We start from the raw sequence: 19437 nt of genomic DNA on the forward strand, positions 1-19437 counted from the left end.
CTCTAGGCACGCGGCCCTTTCTGGCAGCGCCGCTGTGAAGTTCCCAGTTGCACATAACCCAAGTGGGCTTCAAATAGGTTCATTTAAGAGCGGCACACACCCAGTCGGCCCAGCGATACACAACCAGTGGCCAAAGTTAGCCTCACAGAGGTTCATTGGCGTCAAAGAGGAATGAGTTACGGGCGCAAAGCTGCAATTATCCAGAGGAGCTGAAAAGACTAGCCCTGCGATACTGTGTTGCCGCTTCGCTTCTGGGAGGGCAAAAGAAGTCATCATTCTTTACTGTAGCAGGACGCCGCGGCAGGTGTGAGTTCCTAATTGTGCCTTAACGCAGAGTTGATATGCAGACCGTGGATGGGTGTCAGACATTCTGTGGGGCACCGCTGCTAAAGCTGCTTTGGAAGGCCAGTGAAGTGCTCGTTTGCGTGTTGGTGGTGCAGTGGCGCCTGCGGCGACGAAAACCCAGCAGACGGCAGAAGGCAACGCGAAATTTTGACGAGATGGCGTTGTAGAGGATGGGGTTCATTGCCGAGTTCAGGTACAGCATCACACGGCACAGGTACAACAGGCTGTAGAAAAGTTCCAGGCTCACCTGCGAACCGAAATGGAGAATCGGCTTATTACCGCCGCTTGTGGCACATTCTAGCAGGCCACACAGTGAAACATGTCAAGCACAGCGGGCAGGTAAGGTATACCACGACCACTCCTATGTGTGAACGATAGAGAAAGTTTCGCTCAATTTAGCGCATCAGTTAAGAGAAAAACTGCTCAGTACCGGTAAGAGCATAAGAACGACTAAGTCCCTTGGCTATTCTGGCACCATAACAATGGCGACCCACGATGAGGGAGAAAATGCAAGGCGTGGGTAAAGAGACACGGTTCTTCAATCTACTAGTTTAGACGTTAAGCAAGCTTGATGAGAGCTAATATCAGGTGCCCGTTTGTTTCCAATAAAAAAGGTATAATCATCGCTTTAGAGTGTCACTGCAGCTTAGCATTGTTCGTCTGGAAATTTTTCGTCATTCCAAATCTCTGTGACCTACTTGGCCTAGATAACAATGTAAAAAATCACCGGCCGGGCACTCCATACAGATGGAGCGAAGCTGGAACGTGCGGCTCCGATGTTTATCACTGGGTTAATCCTGACGGTTATTTAAACGACTGCTTGGTAGGCTGCCGGATCCTCGGTACGCAGTTGCTGCTTGCGCTCGGCTGCTCGGCGCTGTTCTTGTGCCCAGGCTGCAGCATCGGCACGGTGTGGACGAGCTCGTTCCCGGATCTGCTCACGGCGTTGCTGATCGAAAGTTACCTGCGCCTAAGGAGGGCGTATGGCGCATGGCCTAGCCATTTCGTAGGCGGAGAGAAAATGCTTCACGCGCGCTCGGCTGCGACGGAGAGCAATGACGTCTTTACTTGCGCAGCTGATCCAACACCACCTAGATTGCACAAGGCCTTTTTACTCCGATCTATGACGTCATTTTACCTGGCCCGACTGCCATAGAATTTAATGGGGATGTTCCCAAGTAGGCAGCAGTGATTTTGACGTCACCACTTTCGTCACGCTAGCCTTGTCATTGGAAATTTCAAGCCAGGTAGCGTGACGTCATAGATCTGAGTAAACAGGCCTTCCGCTATCTTGGTGGTGTCGGCTAATCGCGCGACTCTCTTTCTCTCTTTTTTTCGCGCATGCGCATGGAATTGCACCGGGGCGTTTTCGGCGTACAGGCGTCCGATAGACGGATGTACGGACGGATGAATCGGCTACACTCAAAGTTACAGGCAGTTACAGGCAAAGTTACACCCTTTGGCTTGCCCCTTCTGCCACACAACAACAATCGTTACCTGCCTTGATGCGCTTCCTTTCTTTAACGCTGCGAGCCCGGAACTTTCCGGTAACGAACGGCACGCGCGTTATCGACATAGAACAGTTTACACCCCTTGGAGTGCCCCTTCTGATAACGCGCGTGCCGTTCGTTACTGGAAAGTTCCGGGCTCGCAGCGTTAAAGAAAGGAAACGCATCAAGGCAGATAACGATTATCGTTGTGTGGCAGAAGGGGCAAGCCAAAGGGTGTAACTTTGCCTAAGAGTGTAGCTATATATAGCTTGGCTGTAAAACCTAACACACACAAAGCGTTCTTGTCTTGGCAGGCTGCTCAGCAGTGTCAAATATTAATGGTTAAATCTACTAGCGTGACTGATTGGGCCAGTTGGTGATTTATCACCTTGAGTGTACACCACGAAGGTTAAACGTGGACAAGAGAAGTGACAAAAACAAGCGCTGACAGGACAAGCGCCGACAGCGCTTGTCCTTGGCACTTGTCTCATCCCCGTTTAGCCTTCGCGCTGCCCATCACGATAGGCAAAGCTGCCGTTACTCTTAGGCGGTTTAAGTCCTCAATTAATTTAAGCCAGGCAGCGAGCATGCCTCCCATTGGCGTGGTCAAACATGTCACAATTAAGCCAAGCCTACAATCAGCGCATATTCGTCCCCTGGTGGTGGACGGCGTAAAAGGCTTTTTTTCGAGCATGTACTACACATGGCTGAGGAAAGGAGAGCAGCGTAGGAGGGTGCAGCGGAACCATAAGGAGGAAAGCGGAGGAGGATAGTGTGGCGAAAACGTAAAGATGAAATAGGACTGCCACACGAGACGCTCTTCACGGTGGTGACCAGGGATGCGACGAAAGCGTCCACCAATACCAGATATGGAAACAAAGCGCTGGCGTGGTTTCGGTCCCACTGCGCATGCGCTACTTCGCGTGCGCTGCCGCCACTAGAAAATGCGCTCCGCTCGAGCCACAAGTTCCCGTGTTCACGCTTTCTTTCTGAATAATGAGGGATGCAACCGGTGCTTCGTCTGCCCCTGCTGCAGTGATAAACGAGCCGCCCTAGCAGAAGCTGAGTGCCGCCGGCCAAGAGGACCCTTAGAAGTGTTTGGAAGCGAGCTAGTTGGCACGGATCAGTCATTTCAGACGGCGCAAAAAACACACGGACAAGGAAGAGCACAGGACCAGCGCTGACTGCCAACATCTCTATTGAAGCCTGCAGAAATATACACGAACGCCGAACAGGCAAAGAATCAATGGAACAATGGACGTCGCAACTAAAGGCCGACATTGAGACGGCCACGAAGGAAATAGAGGCAGATCGCCCCGTAAAAAGCATGGACAGCCGACTGGCTCACATGCTGGAAGCCAAACAATGGCTCACCAGGAGATTGAAAGGACAAAGGCACAATCGATGGCTGAGGAAAAGAATTTCTTGCCTCAACCGGCTGATTGCAGAATATTGCACGCAACTATCTAACCAGCAATGGAACAAAGTGCGCGACGCTGCGGACGGCCGCATCAACAGCGAGACGACGTGGCACCTGCTCAAACACCTTTTAGACAGAACCAGAACCAAAGTGGACGAGGGTCGCACGCTGAACAGGATCATGCACGAGGAACTCAAAATTACCACGGAAAAGGACCTCATTGACCGTCTCGCCAACAAGTACCTCCCGCTGGCCAAAAATGCTAGAGGCACGACCGCCGGAGCATATCGCGTCAAGGCCAACCCAGAGCTAGATCTGGACTTCTCAACTGAAGAGCATGGCGCTTCAGAACCTAAACAGCAAGTCAGCGCCGGGGCCGGACGGCGTAACTAACGAGGCACTTAGAAATCCAGACGGCACCTCCACCGAAACCCTCGCAGAGGAAATCAACAAAATCTAGGGGGACGGAGCACGACCCGAAGACTCTCGTCGCGCTTAGCCTGGCAAGGCGCCCAACATCAATAACCTCAGACCGATCTCGCTGACGTCTTGCGTCGGCAAGGTAGCCGAGCACGCGGTCCTAAACAGGCTCTCGAAACATCTCGAAGAAAAAGATATCTACCCCGCAACAATGATCGGCTTTACACCCGGGCTATCCACCCAAGATGCCATGAAGCTTCTCAAACATGAGATCATTGACACGAGAGACGCGAAATTAATCCTAGGGCTAGACCTCGAAAAGCCCTTCGATAATTTATCGCATGACTACATACTCAACACGATATCTAACCTCGACTTCAGCATTAGACTCTACGCTTATATAATATAATCATTCCTGGGCGACAGAACGGCCACCCTCCGTCTCGGAGAAATCAAGTCCTAGAAATACAAACCGGGTAGCAAGGGCACCCCACAAGGTTCTGTCCTCTCTCCGGTGCTTTTTAACCTTGCGCTAGCTGGCCTAGGCAAGAGACTGGATCAAATCGAGAACGTCAAATACACCATATACGCAGATGACGTAACGCTCTGGATCCCCGGAGGTAGCCTGGGATCAATTGAGAACGCTCTATAGCAGGCGATCAACGCGATCGAGGAATACCACGCTCCCACGGGCCTGCTATGTTCGCCTGCGTAGTCGGAGCTCCTCGTCTGCAAACCATAGAGAAGCGGTCCCAAGCCAAAGAGGGAAATCAGAGACACACGCGCCATTACTCTCCGAGCAAAAGACGGAGGAACCATTCCACACGTCAGCAAAATCAGAGTCCTCGGCATGCTCATTGAGAGCAACGGCTCTAACGTCGCGACAGTGGAAAAGATCGTGACAAAGTCGAATAATGCCTTGAATCTCCTACGACGCGTAGCAAACAGACAACACGGCCTTGAGAAAGAAAGTCTCCTCAAGCTAACACACGCCTTGGCGTTATGCAACTTCAGGTACGAGGAGCCATTCACAGATGGAAGGTAGCGGAGAAGGACAAACTCTATGTGAAACTGAGGAAGCTAGTCAAACTATCGGTGGAAATCTATAAGAACACCGAGACCGAGCTCCTGCTGCAACTGGGGGTGCACAATACACTTGAAGAAATGGCCGAAGCTCAAGAACGGGCTCAATTGACAAGAATCTGTGGAACCAAACCGGGTGGAGAAATCCTAGCCAAACTACGTCATGACACCACAGCAATCGAGAATCTATATCAAAGCGTTCCGACGGACACAAACAACTCCTACACGGTTCGCCCACTCCCGCAGAACGTGAACCCCGCGCACCATTAACCCAGAAGGCTGGCACGCGGATCGTTCATCCTGCACGAAATACGTGATAAGAAGATCCTAGCACGGTTTTGGAGACGCGGCACAGTACCCGTCCAGGCAGGCCTTCGTTGTCACCACGGTCAATAGGCAAGGTCAAGTCACAAATGCTCTCACAATCAAGACCCCCAAGTCCAAGATAGCAGAGCAGGTCGCCATCGCACTCACAGGCCCGACCACCACCCATGTCTACAGCGATTCACGCCCGGCCGTCAAAGCCTTTCAGAAAGGAGCCGTTGCAAGACAAGTACTACAAATAGTCAATGCATCCGCACCGCTGCAGCATCACAACATCTGCTGGTTTCCTGCACACCTCGGAGTGATCAAGGACGCCCCTCGCAATCTCAAAGAGATGGCTCACAGAAGCGCGCGAGACTTAACCCTCCGCGACGCCACCTATTCTTGTCGTGACCATCCCAGCGAGAATCGGGACCCTCCCTCCACATACAACGAGATAACAAAGCATTTTTTATCTAGGCAGCAGAATATACAGCACACTTCACAATAAGCTCACCAGACCTCAAGCCCTCAAGTTTAGAATGCTTCAAACCAACACATACCCCACGCAGAACAGACTAAATCACTACATGCCTGACCTATACACAACGTCATATTGCGAAAATTGCCATAGCACACTAGACGTATATCACTTGCTCTGGCCGTGTCGTCGGACCCATAGACTTTCCTACAATAATTACTAGAGAGAACTCTGGCGCTGCAGTCGTTGCACCACCATGGGAATTATGAGAATACATGGATTCGTCTGATCTTCGTGCTTGTGGATTCAGGCGTTCTGGTGGCTTTGTATATTACGCTATATCAATCTTATTGTCGTAAATTTCAGCGCAACCTATGCTCTTCGGCTCTATGCTATAGCGGCTCCACAGCCACCGTAGTTCTTCATAAAGAAAGCAACAAAATCCCAATAAAGAAAGGTGTCAGGCAGGGAGATACGATCTCTGCAATGCTATTCGCAACGTGTTTACACGAGATGTTCAGACACCTGGATTGGGAAGAATTGGGGATATATGTTAATGGAGAATAACTTAATAACTTGCGATTCGCTGATGATATTGGCTTGCTTAGTAACTCAGGGGACCAATTGCAATGCATGCTCACTGACCTGGAGAGGAAAAGCAGAAGAGTGGGTCTAAAAATTAATCTGCAGAAAGCTAAAGTAATGCTTAACAGTGTCGGAAGAAAACAGCAATTTAAAATAGGTTGCGAGACACTGGAAGTGGTAAGGGAATACATCTACTTAGGGCAGGTAGTGACGGCGGATCCGGATCATGAGACGGAATCAGAAGAATAAGAATTGGCTGGGGTGCGTTTGGCAGGCATTCTCAAATCATGAACAGCAGGTTGCCATTATCCCTCAAGAGAAAAGTGTATAATAGCTGTGTCTTACCAGTACTCACCTACGGGGCAGAAACCTGGAGGCTTACGAAAAGGGTTTTACTTAAATTGAGGGCGACGCAACGAGCTATCGAAAGAAGAATGATGGGTGTAACGTTAATGAATAAGAAAAGAGCAGATCGGGTGAGGGAACAAACGCGAGTTAATGACATCTTAGTCGGAATCAAGAAAAAGAAATGGGCATGGGCAGGACATGTAATGAGGAGGGAAGATAACCGATGGTCATTAAGGGTTACGGACTGGATTCCTAGGGAAGGGAAGCGTAGCAGGGGGCGGCAGAAAGTTAGGTGGGCGGATGAGATTAAGAAGTTTGCAGGGATGACATGGCCACAATTAGTACATGACCGGGGTTGTTGGAGAAGTATGGGAAAGGCCTTTGCCCTGCAGTGGGCGTAACCAGGCTGCTGATGATGATACTCTTCGAAGTGTAGAAGACGCCGGGAACACGCACAATTGCTATTACTTGCAACGATTGAGCTTGTCCAAGCGGCCAAATCGAAACGCGCCAAGCATCTCACGGCACTGGCATGCACGCGATAAATTCATAAGGGCTATTCATTCGGTTGTCGATATTTGCGTTCATGGCTTAATGGTTTCACTATCAGGCTGCTGTGCTATAGTTCCGGTGTCCGAATCCTGTTGTCGGACAAGTTTAATGATATCTTTTAATTACTTATTACGCAATTCACTGTTAAAAATGACGAGTTTACAAAGTCACAAAGCAGTTTGAAGCCAAAAGGACGAAAATGAGGCAAATCCATGTACATCCCATAATTGCCATGCTGGTACAATCCCTCCCATTGCAGCTCCCATAAACACTAGCGCCAGAGTTCCCTCTAGTAATTTTTGTAGGAAACTCTGTGGTCGGACCCACGCAAACAAGAATCAAGACTGCGCCAGGCTACAAGAAGCATTAAGAAGCATAACTCCCAGTCCCAACGTGGGAGTAGCCCGCTCTATGGGGCCTCGCGCCCGCAGCTAGCAGGACTTTCAGTTAAGTTATGCCATCCATCCATCCATCCAAATATACATGGTGTCCCACGTAACTTTAGCCAAACATTAAAAATATGCGAATGCCACGTAGCTGAACAGAACCAAGATAACGTTGTTTCCCGTCGCTTCGAGATACTCAGATTATTTCTTTCCAATCTACATAATTATATATTTAGTGCTAATTATTTAGTCAACTTCTCAAATATTTTAATTACATGAAAAGTCTCGATGGAAAAATCGTAGAGCGACATGAAACACTCCCGATACAGCTTTCTGTTGTTCAATACGTGCTACATAAACGCGGTTTTCCCAGCTTGAAACTAGCCCGCGAATGCACGCGAATGTGCCTCGAGCGTTTTGCGTGTATTTGCGCGTTTCTTTCATGCTCGGAAAAACACTTTTGTGCGGCACGTATTGGGCGACAGAAAGCTGTACCGGGAGTCTTTCATGTCGCTCTACGATTTTCTCGTCGACACTTTTCATGTAACTAAAATATTTGAGAAGTTGACTAAATAATTAGGACTAACTATATAATTAGGTAGATTGGAAAGAAATAATCTGAGTATTTCCAAGCCACGGCAAACAACATTACCTTGGTTCTGTCCAGCTACGTGGCATTTGCATATTTTGAATGTTTGGCTAAAGTAACGGGGGACACCCTGTATACTATTTGCAACAGGCTAAAAGTGAGAAAAGAAGAAAGGGAAGGCGAGTCATCCTGGATCAACTCCTCCTGCCCATGCGTCACGAACGTAAAACTGTACAAATGTGAAACGCAAAATGTGGGCAGAATCCAAACTGATTAACTTCTGAGGAAGCTCCTCATCGTAAAGACTCATAGAAGGCGCGCTTACGCAAGTGGCTCCCAACTCACAAATTGAAAAGTCCTCAAAGATCTCCCTGGTCATCTGATCACTACCTTCTCAGCACACGTGTGACTTCTAGGCGGGGTGAACAGTCACACGTTGCACAATGAATACGTAGAGTACTACCAGTCTTAATCTTGATACTGTGCGCATGCTCAGGGTAAACGTTCGTTAAGGCAGTGTCCCGTTTGCCCTATGTAAATGCAGCCGCAAGAGGGGGGAATGGCAAAAGATATATTGGTTTTGCACTCTACAGGTTTGGCGGTATGTCGCTTACTACGTAGTCCAGGCGTTTGCCGGCCTTTCGTTAACTTTCTTGCACAACTTTTCCTACTTGTTAGGTGCGGTAAGCACCACCTTGACACCGGCCCAGCCCGCCGCTTTCTTGATGCGGTGCGACACACAATGTAATATACATACGGGATTGGAACAGGCTAGGATATGTCTTTTACCACTTCGCGCGGCTTCATGGTAGAACGGAAGTCTTATTGCGGGAGATTGCCTGTGCTCTTCCTTGTCCGTGTGTTTTTTGGCTCTGTTTAAACTGAATGATCAAGAGGACCCTGTCGTTCACAATCAAGTTCTTTGTCAGAATATAACGCGAATTCAAAACACCTAAATATCTGCGCGCGAAATTCGCATTAGGGAGCATCGTAATCGCCGGTGAATTTTTTTTGCTCGATACTATAGCACCCCAAACCTTCATTGCAGTTTCGGTTTCACTTCTGAGCATAGAGTCAGTGAACTTCTCAAGCGTTTAAATATTCCTGATCACGAAACTTATTTTGTGGTCATTTGGTGAGTGTCAAAAATGGCACAAATAAACTTTCCCTGAGGGAGCTTTAGTCTAGAATTGCTCTCGCGCGCGTATGTAAGTAACCCTATTTTTAAGCCTCCTCCAGTGACCTGTAAACTCCATCAATATCTACACAATGCAAAGTTGCTGGCATGCCGGTGCCTCTCTGGCGTAATTATTGAAATTCTCCTTATTTACCGTCCACTGAAAGCCTTTCTATAAACTTTGCTTATTTCCTAAAATTCTCCATCTTTGTATCACATGTGTTTCGCCCAGAGCGGCAAAGAGTGTAATGAAAAAATATACAGAAAAAAAACTTTCTGATCGCACGCGTCACACTCGAGGCGACGGCGTTCATATTTCTCCGAGAACCGTTCTTGCTTCTTTCTCTTGGTATTTTGTGGTTCCTGAGCAGCTTCGCTGTGTTCTGGAATCCCATGCAGTCTCAACATTCTAATGCCCTCATAGTTGTTTGATACCAGTTGTTTGTATGAATTCGGGACACTGAGAGCTCATTTGTTTTGCGTAATTTGCTGAGACCTAATCGCGCCGATACACCCATAAGAATTGTTCTCATGCGGGAAGCTAAACTTATTTGCGGCGACAATGACAGTCTGGCGAAACTAATGCAAGACAACCACACGACAAAGCGCGTATGAAGGTACCGTTACAATGGCGGAATAAGGCATAACGCGTGCGAAATTCTCGAGAAATCGCAATAAAGCGTTTCATACTTCCGTCTATCGCTCCATTAATCGTGGGCGGACGCATCGCTTCCGAGCAGCTCGCCCCCCCCCCTCCCCCGTTGGTGGTGTCGCGAAACCGCGTGCGCCGTCAAATGTCTGAAGGTCCTATTTTTTGTAATTATGTAAAACGGTGTATTCACCAATATTCCCCAATTACGCGAAAAAGAAGAACCACTGTATCGCGGTTTGACGGAGCTCCCATCTACCGTAAGTACATCAGACACTTGCATGCCGACCGATGATCAACTGGATAAGTGTATTGCAAAAAGTACTTGTAGCTAAACTATAACAGACTGGAATCTAAAACTATACAATACTCCTGCAACTATTGGACCTGCAGAAGGAAATCACAAAAATATTTTTATGAGGTCTTTAGAAGAAGGGCTTTAATGGACGAATCATTCAAACTACGGTTATTTAGAGTTGACAGAAGAGCATATTTCAGTGTTTGCATTCCATAATTAGTGCACGGCCGTGGGTCGTACCAGAATTCACGGTGTAGTGTTGTGTAGTGATTTGGGTTCCTCTGTAAATTCGCAGTTTCCGATAAAAAAGTAATCGTGTGCTGAATTTGCAACTTATATAGGCAAGAATACGCCTTGGATCAAAAGCAGTTACATTCTTTACACGTAAATTTGAGTGTAGCGGTACAGAGGGAGCTAAACAACGTGCGTGCATTGGAGATTGCTCTTAATTGGCCCTTTTGCAATAGTATTATTTTTCACATTTGTTATCGTGGTAATTCCCCACACCAAGTTAAAATATATTGTGTGCGATTAAATTAGATCAAAATATCTTAGCCGCTTAGTTTTCAGAGGCAGTGTGTTTTGAGTGAGTGAGTGAGTGAGTGAGTGAGTGAGTGAGTGAGTGAGTGAGTGAGTGAGTGAGTGAGTGAGTGAGTGAGTGAGTGAGTGAGTGAGTGAGTGAGTGAGTGAGTGAGTGAGTGAGTGAGTGAGTGAGTGAGTGAGTGAGTGAGTGAGTGAGTGAAAAAACTTTATTTCGAATCGGAACGAGGCGCGTCCGGCGAGTCAGTTGGATGGGGCGCCCGCCGAGGTGACGGCCAAGAGTTCTTGTCTCCCGGCGACTTCCTTGGCCCGCAGGACTGCCCACAGTTGGTCTTCCAGGTTCGATCTGAGCACCGTGGCCTGCCATCGCGCGTGGGAGGCTGTCCGTGGAGGTGTCACTTTCATTGTCTTGTATTAGTCTACCCTGGCATTCCCATAACATGTGTTCTAGCGTGGCTCTGGTGCCACACACTTTGCTTCTATCTGTTGCGTATATTTCTGGATAAAAAGTGTGCATTAGTGTGGGACTCTTTTATGATTTCGTTTGTAGTTGTCGCTACTGAGCACCTTGCGATCAATTCAATTGTGCATGGGGTGGTGGATAAGTGCATCTGCATCTTGTAATGGGTGGTGATGTCGTTGAACCTGGTCATTCTGTCTTCCCATACCCCGGAGGGTCCTGTCGAGGGGTCTACGCTCGTCGCAGCTCAGAAAGTGAGTCCTCGAGCTACATTGTTTGCCGCCTCGTTAGAGTTGTCCTGTTCCGTTGAGCCAAGGTGTGGGCTGGTATCCATAGCATTTGGACGCATCTGTCTTTGTTGTTTTGGCTTTTCTGATTATGTGTAGCGCCTCAGGTGAGATCCAGCCATTCGCAAAGTTGCGTACTGTCATTTTCAAATCGCTGATTATGTAGTACGCGTCGGTTTGTGCTATGGCTAACGCTATAGCCGCTTCTTCCGCCGTTTCTATGCATGTGGTGCTTATAGACAAGCTTGTGTAGCATGGCCTATTGTGGTTAAGTACTGCTGCGACAATGCTACGCTTGTGTTTGTAACGTGCAGCGCCTACAAAGACCGGGTCCTTGTTTCTTCCACAGTTCGCCATGTTCTTTACCCTTCGTCTGTACAGAATGCATATTCTTGGGTAGTGGGGGTACCGTGAGTCTGGCCCTTATTTCCTTGGGTATGTCCCGTTTCTCTCCGTGTTATGTGTGGTAGCGGATGCCTAGTTTATCTAAGATGTGTCTGTCCCGCCGTCATCTTGGAGAGGCGTTTGTATTGACACGTGTATTCTTTATCTTTGTCGGGCGACCACTTCTCACCACCTAACAAATGTTATCGCACAGCGCAGGACGCGCCTGCATGTAAAAGAAGTTTCTGGAATGTTATCGATAGTTGCATCCGCTGTCTTTCCCCGCAACATGTGTAATCTGATTGCATGTATGCGCGACGCCACTAGTGTAGGCGCGCTATAACGTAAAGCTATTCCAAACTTTTCTATTCGAATTCTGCTATCAGCCCTCCACGACTGAACAAAACTTTTTTCTACCACGCCCACTTCACCTGTCTGTCACGCGACGTCACGAAAACCGCGATACCTCCCCATCCGATATGATGTGTACACACTGATTATGCATTATTTGACAGAAAAAAGAAAAACAGTTATTTCTGATTCAACGCTTTTTCGCCATTAGCCGTCGGCTATGGGTAAAAAGTTTTCGGGCTGCACCCACTTCACCTGCCTGTCACGCGACGTCACAAAACCGCACAAACTCACCGCGTCAAAGTGACGTGTACGCGACAAAGATACATTAATATGGCGAACAAAAGTGAAATTTCTTCGGAATAGCCGCAGACTGCCCCGTTCCGAAAGGAATAAAAGATGGCTGCCGCCGATCTGGCTACTCGCACCTGCCGAAGAGCATGGGTCACGGAGTAAGACATTTAGGAGGTGAAACTCCCGTCAGCGCGAGTGAGCGCGGGTGACCAGATAAGGTCACAATTGTTGCATGCGCCGGCGGGGCCGTATACAGTGGCGGCGCCATGCGGCGCGTCGTAGAAGCCGCAGCGAAAAAAAAATGCAGCGCGCGGGCAGGCCGCGGCGTCGCGCTCTCAACGGCGGTAATTTCTTTCCAGGCCGCCAGGCGCCGCCAGCACGATAACGGCTCCGCGGGCTTGTGGCCTTTTCTGGTCGCCGCAAACAGCGGAGTTTCCTCTCCTAAATGTTTCTTGCTCCGTGGCATGGGTGTATTTGCGTATAATAAAACTTCTTGCGCGGCCGTGTAAGGTTTTCGAGCCCTTTCGGCACGTTTACCACCCCATTATGCCAACTCTTATTTCCTGAGGGTCAGTTTTAGCGGCATTCTTAAGCTTCCATTGCATGCCGCCGTGATTTTCGACCAGCCACCACAAGCTAAGCAAGGGAAAGCCGACCAATCGCACAAGCCGGCACCACACTCTTCATCCGGTTATCGATTTTCAGTGCACTGGCTCTGCCCCAGTGAATCCCTCTCCACTTGAGCGTTCTCCTCGCCTCTTGTCAGCCAATTAGATACGACAAGCCGCTCAGTTTAGGCAACGTTATTCGTTTTTCAAGCAAACAAAAATGCCCTCCTATGAGCGAGGAGAGCGTTTGATTGGTCTGTTCAGACAACCCCGTGGGTGACCGCCCGGTGCTTGCGTCGGCGGTTACGCAAATTTGACGTCAGGAGCTTGGAATGGAAACATATTGGAATAGTTTTACGTTATTGGGCCCTAGAACTTTGTGGAAGACAGGCGGGTCCCAGCGGTTGCTCTGGAACATTTGATGACTGCTCTATAAAAGCCGACGCGCTTGACCTGCTGATCAGATTTTCGACGATCGCCGACTGTGTTCGCCGCTATCGTTGTGCTTTAAGTCTAGCCTGTCTTTGTGGGCACAGGTTCGCCCAATAAAAGCTAGTTTTGTCTTTTACAGTATTGCTGTGTTCTTTAACGTCACTACCACGTGTCATCTGGTGGAGGTGCTTTTCGTCCAAGCCCGGACCGCAAAGAGAGCACCAACGTAGTCCCGCACAATCGAGCAAGGGCGCGATCGGAGATATTTTGTTCGATACGCGTTCTGTTCAGTTGCTGCAACGTCACAAAGTGGCAGTATGCAAAATTTGTGACAGCGAGGCGGAGAGAGCAGCCAATCAGGAAGCGGTGACCTCCCCGGAAGTTTACCTCCCTCGTTTGTCGTCTGCTTGCAAACAGTATACTACAAAGCCAAATGTTTCTCGTCTTCCAATGAATGAAATCTTTATCTAAAAAAATGTATTTTTTCTTCTCAAGCCCAAGCACGTTTTCAAATAGTAGTACGTGTGACTACTGCAATTTATAACTATTAGGTTCTTTGCGTCGTCCCTAGGTGGTGTCGTGCACAGCGAGAAGGAAAAAGAAACAAAAAAACGACGGGAAGAGTGGCGCACTTTTCAAGAGGCAGCGACAACATCCCAGTGGCTCGCTGGCTCCGATGATGTTGTCGATTTCTCTGTACAACCAACGAATTATTTGTTTCGAGAAACAAAAACGACGCCGGAATTCACTTTCTGCCATTTCTTCAAACGCGTTTCGCACCGCCACCCGCTCTCCTCCTTCCTCTAGAAACGCCAGCGCAACAACCTAAGTTTCCAAGGGTAGCGCGATTTTCTAGAATTAAACTATGGATTGGATTCAAACGTGCCATTCCGCAGCCGAAAAGGCCGCCTGTTGGATCCAATCCAATCCACCAGACGCGCCATGCGAAGCCGTATGATCGCTCCAAACTTCTCAACTCCCGTCGCGTTCGGACGAAATGCTCGGTGGGCGGTTGATTGACAGGAGCGTGTCGTCATTTTGACGTCACCAAAAACGGGGCGGTGCCCCGCGGCTGGCGACGTCGGCGCGGAGTAGTCCAATCGCGCGCGCCGGCAACCGAACGAACGCGCCGAACAACCATCTCCGATCGCACCCCAAGCCGTCGTCTACAGCAGCTGCCCCCGGAGCACGGACTTCTACCTGAGAAGACCAAAAAGATTGTGGCCAAGACCACCACAATGGCAGCCCCAATGTCACCCGTCGCACTTCAACAACTCAGAGAGCCCCCTACCTTCCGTGGAGCTACGTCGTAGGAACTGGAAACCTGGCTCGAAACCTTCGAAAGAATCTCGACCTTTAACAACTGGACATCTGAGGATAAGCTACGACATGTGTACTTCTCCTTGGAAAATGCCGCGAGGACTTGGTTCGAGAACCGGGAGTCCACCCTTGCAACCTGAGACCTCTTCCGCAGTAACTTCCTGAGGACGTTCACGAGCATTGCCCGAAAAGAAAGGGCCGAAGTTCTGCTGGAAACCCGAGGCCAACTACCCAATGAGACCATCGCCATCTTCACAGAAGAGATGACCCGTCTTTTCCGGCACGCCGACCCCGAAATGTCCGAAGAGAAAAAAGTACGTTTCTTGATGCGAGGCGTAAAGCAAGAACTTTTCGCCGGACTAATCCGAAACCCACCGAAGACGGTAGCTCAGTTCCTCACAGAGGCTACGACGATTGAGAAAACTTTAGAAATGCGCACTAGGCAATATAACCGCCAAGTGCTCACGCCTCAGTGCACAATCGAAGCGCTGGGCTCCATTGATCTCCAAGAGACCATCAGGGCAACGAAGGTCTGCGACGAAGGTCTTGCGTTCGTCGCAGCCTCAAGTAGCTTCGATCGCCGACATCGTGAAAGATGAGGTTCAGCGATTGCTGGGAGTTCCTGAGGTTCAACGGCAATTGCCGCATCCCTAGCCAGAAGCCATCACCTACGCCACCGTCGCACGCCGTGAAGGTCCCCCTCCGCGACCACGCCAGGGCCCTGTAACGCCGCAATTCCGTCGTCCGCCACCGCCCCCGCCAGTACGGCCACCCGTCGCCCAGCGCACCTACGCGAGAAAGACGGACATTTGGCGCGCCCCCGACCACCGCCCGCTGTGCTACCACTGCGGCGAAGCCGGCCATGTGTACCGCCGATGCCCATACCGCGACCTGGGATTAGGAGGCATCGCCGTCAACGCACAGCACCCGTGGGAAGGTGAACGCCCTCGTGACATCGCCGATTACATCGCCGCTACTCAGTGGAGCCCTCGACGACCGTCCTGTTCGCCGTCAACAGGCCGCTAACTGTCGCCGCAGCGCCGTCCATACACTGGCCCGGCCCGGGGCCGGTCAGCGAGACCATATCCGGAAAACTAACAGCAGCAACCGATGGAGGTGCGACTGCTGTTCGTCAAACTGACGAAGATCCTCCGCTGCCGACGAAGACGCCGAAGATACCACCTCGACGACATAACGACACGCCACCATCCCGACGAAGTGTGGAAGCAAAGAATACGACGACGAAAGACGACCTGACGACGTCCCATAGCACCCACAGGTCAACGCGACACAGCCGTGATCCGACACCAAGACATAACTGCAACGCAAGACAAAGAACCACCGACCTCAACGTGCTTCTCCACGGCCACGCAGTCACCGCCTTAGTCGACACGGGGGCCGATAACTCCGTCATGAGTGGACACATCGCCGCCCAGTTGAAGAAGGTTAAGACTGCATGGGAGGGCCCTCAAATTCGGACCGCTGGAGGACACCTCATTACGCCGACTGGAATCTGCACGGCAAGAATTACCGTTCATGACCGGACTTACCCTGCCACCTTCGTTATCCTCCAACAGTGTTCACGAGAAGTCATTCTCGGCATGGACTTCCTGGACCAACACGGCGCAATCATCGACCTGAACTCGAAGTCGATAACGCTATCGGAAGGTCGAGCGATACCGCCGGAGAGCTCTCGTAGTCACTATGCCTCAAGCGTCCTCGAAAGTCAAGTCAGCATCCCGCCTCGCTCCAGCATTGTCATTTTCATCGGCACCAAAACACCTGCCGACGTAGACGGCGTCCTCGAGGCTGACCGGCGTCTACCGTTAGACCGTGAAATTTGCGTCGCAAGAGGGATCGCTCGACTGCACGAAGGAAAAACTAAAGTGTTGCTGACAAATTTCAGCCAGGAGTTCAAACACATCAACGCGGGCACTACGATCGCGTACATCGAGGAAATTCTGGAAACCAGTAATGCGTTTGTTCTTTCCGGTTCTGCCGCATCTACCCCGACGACCATAGTTCCCGATGCAGACTTTGACTTAAATCCAAGTCTCCCCAAGAGCAAGCGGCAGCAGCTCAGAAGTCTTCTTCGACGATACAAGGACTGCTTTTCGACGTTATCGAGGATTCGACAAACGCCAGTTGCAAAGCATCGCATAATCACCGAAGAATGCGCTCAACCACTCCGCCAGAGCCCTTACCGAGTTTGGACACGAGAACGCGAAGCTATTAGGCGACAAGTCGACGAAATGCTCCGCGACGACATCATCCAGCCGTCGAAAAGCCCGTGGGCATCTCCTGTTGTCCTGGTGAAGAAAAAGGATGGAACCCTACGTTTCTGCGTCGATTATCGTCGCCTGAACAACATCGCGAAGAAAGACGTATACCCCCTTCCACAGATAGACGACGCATTGGATCAGCTCTGCAACGCTAAACCCTTCACGTCGATGGACCTCAAGTCTGGCTACTGGCAAATAGAAGTCGACGAGAGAGATCGCGAAAAGACCGCCTTCATCACGCCAGACGGCCTCTACGAGTTCAAGGTCATGCAATTCGGACTGTGCTCGGCGCCTGCAACGTTCCAGCGTGTCATGGACATGGTGTTAGCAGGACTGAAGTGGCAGACCTGTCTTGTTTTCTTGGATGACGTCGTTGTCCTCAGCGGAAATTTCGACGATCACCTTAGGCGGCTTGCGACAGTACTAGAGGACATCAAATCATCAGGGCTCACTCTGAAGCGAGAAAAGTGTCGCTTCGCTTACGATGAGCTGCTCTTCCTACGCCACGTCATCAGCACATCCGGAGTACACCCCGACCCGCAGAAAGCAGCTGCCATCGCAAAGTTCCCGCAGTCCATTGACAAGAAGGCAGTGCGTAGATTCCTTGGCATGTGTGCCTACTACAGGCGCTTTGTCAAGGACTTTTCACGCATCGCTAAGCCGCTAACGCATCTAACCAAATATGATGTCGAGTTCAAGTGGAAAACGCCGCAGGCCGACAAATTTCAAGAACTAAAACGGCGCATGCAGTCACCGCCGGTATATGTACATTTGGACGAAGACGCCGATACCGAAATCCACACTGACGCCAGTAGCCTAGGCCTCGGTGCTATCCTAGTCCAGAAGAAAGACGGACATGAACGGGTGATAACTGCTGCTAGCAGGTCGCTGTCAAAAGCGGAAGGCAATTATTCTACCACTGAAAAGGAATGCCTCGCCATCATTTGGGCTACAGCAAAATTCCGCCCTTACCTATATGGCCGGCCATTCAAATTAGTCAGCCACCATCACGCGTTGTGTTGGCCAGCTAACTTAAGGGACCCTTCAGGAGGGCTCGCGCGGTAGAGCCTCAGACTGCAAGAATAAGACGTCACCGTAATATACAAGTACGGAAGAAAACATTCTGGTGCCTACTGCTTATCGCGCGCTCCCATCGATCCCTCGCCGCAAGACGACGAGGACGACGACGCCTTCCTTGGAATAATAAGCACGGAAGACTTCACTAAACAGCTACGATCAGACCCGGAGCAAAAAGGCCTCGTAGAGTATTTGGAAGGGAGCACCGACGTTGTCCCTATGGCATTTAAGCGCGGGTTGTCTTCATTCACGCTACAAAACAACTTGCTCGTCAGGAACTTCTCCTCAGTCCGCGCCAGCTACCTTTTTTTTGTACTGTCAGCGCTGCGTCCAGAAGTACTGCACGCCCTACACGACGATCCAACCGCTGGGCACCTCGGATTCTCCCGGAGGCTGTCGAGGATACAGGAAAGGTATTATTGGCCGCGCCTGACCGCCGAAGTCACCCGTTACGTCAAGACATGCCGAGACTGTCGCAGACGCAAGACACCACCGACGAAGCCAGCAGTATTACTACAGCCGATCGAACCTACTCGCCCACCATTCCAGCAGATTGGGATGGATTTTCGGGGCCGTTTCCGACGTCAACATCCGGGAATCAGTGGATCGTCGTGGCGACGGACAACCCACCCGCTTCGCTGAAACTAAAGCTCTACCAAAAGGCAGCGGAGCCAAATTGGCCAAGTTCTTTTGTCGAGAACATCCTGCTGCGACGTGGTGCCCAGAAATCCTCATCACCAACAGAGGAACGGCCTTTACAGCAGAGCTCACCCAAGCCATTCTGCAATACAGCCAGACAAGCCACAGGAGGACAACTGCCTGCCATCCGCAAACGAATGGTCTCACGGAGCGCCTGAACAAGACCCTCGCCGACATGCTAGCAATGTACGTCCACGTCGAGCACAAGACGTGGGACGCGGTCCTGCCGTACGTAACCTTCGCTTACAACACGGCGGTGCAAGAAACAACACAGATCACGCCGTTCAGGTTGGTTTACGGCAGGAACCCGACGAAGACGCTCGACGCCATGCTGCCGCACGTCACTGACGAGGAGTTGTTGCTGTTTCTTGGCTACGGGTGTTTTTGTGTATTACTTTCGCTTGTTTGCAGCATCGGGTCGTTGCTCTTTAAGAGGGGGGTATTAACACGCGTACATGTTTATCTATCTCGGGTGACCTCGTTTCACCGCTTAACAAATGTTATCACGCAGCGCAGGACGGGCCTGGATGTATAGGAAGTGTCTGGTATGTTATCGATGGTTCCATCTGCTGTCTGT

At 50.3% G+C, this 19437-nt stretch overlaps 1 protein-coding gene across 1 annotated transcript in view; it reads right to left on the minus strand.

The window, feature by feature from the left end:
• Positions 1-230: 230 nt before the first annotated feature.
• The window catches only part of LOC142566228 (growth hormone secretagogue receptor type 1-like), a 214779-nt gene continuing 195572 nt past the window's right edge, over positions 231-19437 (minus strand). The window contains exon 6 of the mRNA XM_075677065.1: positions 231-592. Within this exon, the coding sequence (XP_075533180.1) occupies positions 362-592 (231 nt within the window). The 3' untranslated portion in view covers positions 231-361. The remainder of the gene's footprint in view (positions 593-19437) is intronic.

Source organism: Dermacentor variabilis, unplaced genomic scaffold, assembly GCF_050947875.1.
Source record: "Dermacentor variabilis isolate Ectoservices unplaced genomic scaffold, ASM5094787v1 scaffold_12, whole genome shotgun sequence".
Taxonomy (NCBI): Eukaryota; Metazoa; Arthropoda; class Arachnida; order Ixodida; family Ixodidae; genus Dermacentor; species Dermacentor variabilis.